Source organism: Penaeus vannamei, chromosome 28 (genome assembly GCF_042767895.1).
Source record: "Penaeus vannamei isolate JL-2024 chromosome 28, ASM4276789v1, whole genome shotgun sequence".
Lineage (NCBI taxonomy): Eukaryota > Metazoa > Arthropoda > Malacostraca > Decapoda > Penaeidae > Penaeus > Penaeus vannamei.
This window is the reverse complement of record NC_091576.1, coordinates 26,497,419-26,501,184: the sequence shown is the minus strand read 5'-3', so window position 1 is coordinate 26,501,184 and position 3,766 is coordinate 26,497,419. Positions and strand designations below refer to the sequence as shown.

At 39.4% G+C, this 3,766-nt stretch overlaps 1 protein-coding gene across 1 annotated transcript in view; it reads right to left on the bottom strand.

The window, feature by feature from the left end:
• Window positions 1-758: 758 nt before the first annotated feature.
• Window positions 759-3,766, bottom strand: part of LOC113808026 (uncharacterized) — a 366,181-nt gene continuing 363,173 nt past the window's right edge. Inside the window, exon 12 of the mRNA XM_070141594.1 lies at window positions 759-1,864. Coding sequence (XP_069997695.1) covers window positions 1,748-1,864 — 117 coding nt within the window. The 3' untranslated portion in view covers window positions 759-1,747. The remainder of the gene's footprint in view (window positions 1,865-3,766) is intronic.

Below are 3,766 nucleotides of genomic sequence, written 5' to 3'. Positions count from 1 at the left end.
ACAGACGTTATGACGTTAGTGAGGGATATATATATATATATATATATATATATATATATATATATATATATATATATATATATATATTTTTTTTTTTTTTTTTTTTTTTTTTTTTTTTTTTTTCTTTCTTTTTCTTTTTCTCTCTCTTTTTTTTTTTTTTTTTTTTTTGAAAGCATTTTTTTCTCGCTGGTAAATATAATAAGACAGTATGTTGATATCAGGAATTCCAGAAAAAAGGTTGGATGAGAGTTATAAGAAACAAAAAAAAAAAGAGAGAGAGAGAGAGTTATAAGTAAAAAGTAAAGTAGAGGAAGATGGAATTATGTAGTTATTAGACGAACTATGGCAAAGACACTAGATCGTGTGAATATATTTTTTTTGTTTTTCTAAACTGTTTCGTGATTTTCTTTTATCTTCGTTACCATGTTATGTTTTTGTTGTAGGTGTTCAGTTTGCTTTGTTTAAATGTTCAATAGTGTGGTATATTCCTTAACATGTTTTATTCGTCGTTCATTTTGCAGTAACCGTACTATTTATAAGAAGTATGAATATATTGATATATGCAAAGAATTATTGGAACTGACATTTCAGATCTGATATTTAATCAGTATACCTGAAATGACACTCTACCGTGTTAAAAGGATGGCCGACCTGAAGATAAAATCATAGAGAATTTCGCAATGGCTGTCTCATCTTCTAAATATGCCTTTTTCCCCCACCAATAATGTTAAGATAAATAAACTCACTATTGTCTGTCTTTCATTATTTATTTCCATACTCTTCAACAAATACAACAGATACATTTTTTTATCCCCTATGGTGAGTTACAAAACAGGAAACTAGCTGACAAACTATTGCACTTCACATCCATACGAGGAGCACCAACGTATTGAAAATAACTGGACCCTAAAACGTGAGTTAACAGGTAAGCTTCGTCTCTCTGAAAACGTGTAAATGATATCTAAAAATAAATAGATCTTCTCCGCCGGCCATATTAGCCAGCGCTACGTCTACGAAATGGGTTTTCTGACATCTGAATAGCACTTTATTTCTTATCTCATTACAGGTGTGTAGCTTTGACAAGAGACGCTGGCGGGGGGGGGGGACCTCTGGCCTCTGGAGAACGGGGTGAACAGCCGTCGCGTCTCCTGGTGGCGATGACGGGGAGGCCAGGGTCCTGACGGCGAGGGTGGTAGGCAGCCCTTCAGCCCGGCAGATTGTATTGCTACAGAGTCCCGGGGGTCTTGGTGAGGGGGTGAGGAGGGGGGAGTGGGCGAGAGGAAGGGGAGGAAGGGGGAGAGGGGATAAGAGGGGAGGAGGGAGCAGTCGAGAGGGATAGGGAGGGGGTGGGGGACCTGGGACACGCCTCCAGAACCACACACAAAAAAAAAAGTTGAACAAAAACCGCTTCACGATCCCAATGAAATTTCGCGCTGGGAGGTACAGGTAAGATTTTCGACAGGGGAGGGGAGTGGGGGAGGGAGGGAGGGAGGTTGAGGGTGTGTTCAAGGCGGAAAATGCGTTAGCTTACGAATAATAATCGGAATGACTTTAGAATACGTCGAGTCGAAAGATTTCTCTCAAGGGCCGCGCTTGCAAGCACTCCGAGGATCAGGCAGTGAGTTAGCTCCGACGCCCGAGTGAAGGACGACCTCCCAAGGGCGCGCAGGACCTCGGGATCGCCATGCACTCGCGAAGGGCTCGGCTGCGGTGCCGTTGGCTCAGTACAATCTGCAGGGGTGAAGGGCTAATCGTCAGAGTTCTTGATGAAGCCGTAGCTGCAGTTGGTGTGGCCCTCCAGGTGCGCCGCCGGGACCTCCTCCTCGAAGGGCGGGATCCGCTGGTGGCTCATCGATATCCGAACCTGGAGGGAAGATTATGCGGATTATCATGTATGCTATACAAGAGTTTTATTCTTTGTTGTTTTATTTTGAAACGGCGTGGTTAGCATCCTATGCACCTTGTTTACCTGTCTTGTCTTCTATATGATTAGGGAAATAAAAGTGTTTTTTTTTCACCAAATGATGTGTTAATAATATAAGCATAATGCCACAGTTCTTCAGGTATGGAGAACTAATGTTTGATTAACAGCCCTTTACATAAATATAAGCACAGCCATTTTGGATAGATGCTGTTGAATCTTGCCATGGCTTTTTACAAGGCATGTACACTGTTCTGTAAATAAATCTTATCAAACCGTGTCAAATCTTGACATCACTGCCATCGATATACAGAACACGCTGGTCATCAAATATATATATTGATTTTATTCTTGACTGTAACTCTATTTAAACATCTTGTACCTCTTTAACTATCATCCTCTGTCCTATCACTATCTCAGCGCCATCGACATGCAACAATTTTCGTCCTGTAGCTCAGAAATGGACAAATAAATGCACTCAAACCTCTCCTTTAATAGCAAAGAAAGCAAACGCGTCGCACTGAATAGTAGTTAATCTTCCTTTAGATGTGGCCAGACTGAGGAAGCAACGCAAGAACAAAGCTTGCAAGACCTGTCATAAATTTCGTGCAATGTATCCAAAGCACAGCCTTGCCATAGCTCATCCTGTCACGGGAATGGCATTAAAGTCGTCTCGTTTTGCCAGTGAATGCAAAATTATGCTTCGTCTTTTATTGTTACTGTTAGAAGAAAGGAAATTTACTATTCTTGACATATGATCGTCTTATTGTTCTTACAATCGCGTGCAGGGTTTAATACTGGCATCACTACACCATCATCACTGCTATTGTAATCATATCATTTATCGTAATCACTATTCTGATTGTTTGGATTACTATAGTTAATGACTATCATCACAATGCTTGAATGCTTTGCGGGGATAATTATTGTTTCGTAAGAATAATGACACGAATTATAATCATTAACCTTCTATGGTTAATGATCGTGTACATAGCATTACTAGTGTTTGCTGTTGATCTTGTTATCATCATTCTTATCAATTCCATCATCGTTTTGAATACTATTGTCTGTGTTACTGGTTCTATTTATGAGTTATGAGTTCTATTATAAGCACTCATGATGTTGTTGTTGCTGATAATAGTAATTGATATTATCCCTGTACTTCGGGTTTTGTATTTCCCAGCGGGCGGCCCACATGGACGGGTCTAAATATTCTTCATTGGTCATCAGATAGGGGAAAGACTAGATCAATAGCAACTCAAGGGAGTGTCATGGCGTCTAGAGTATATGGGTATAAAGGGAGGTGTGCCCGTCACTGAGAATCTTGAATCTTGAAGCAAAAAATAAAAATGACGTAGTGTGTACATATATGTAATTCTATATACAGATTAAAAATTTCTTTGCTTATTTATTAAATTTACTAATATCTACTACCATCAGCATCACTGAACTCGTGTCAAACATGTTTTGGATGTTGTCTCGAACGCTGAAGTATTACGACCCTTGTTGCTTCGGTTAAGAAGTCTTCGAAGCTTCATTCGCGAATCGGGTTTTTTAAAGTGACTGCAAAAGGTTTCAATTCCAAGTTCTTTTAATTTTATTACTCCCCTGACAGTCAGTCGATTCGTTCACATTTTCGTCTTTCTCCTCCTCTTCTTCTTCCTAGTCCTCCTCCTCTTCCTCCTCCGATTTTTTTTTCATTGTTATCTTTACATTCTAATTTTACTTTGTGCAATTCCTCCTCAAATACGTTCAGTTGAAGCATCTTGCTTTAATGATTAATGTTTATGTTTATAAGATATCATCGCGACTCTATGTTGTAAACTTACAGGAAATTTCAGTACT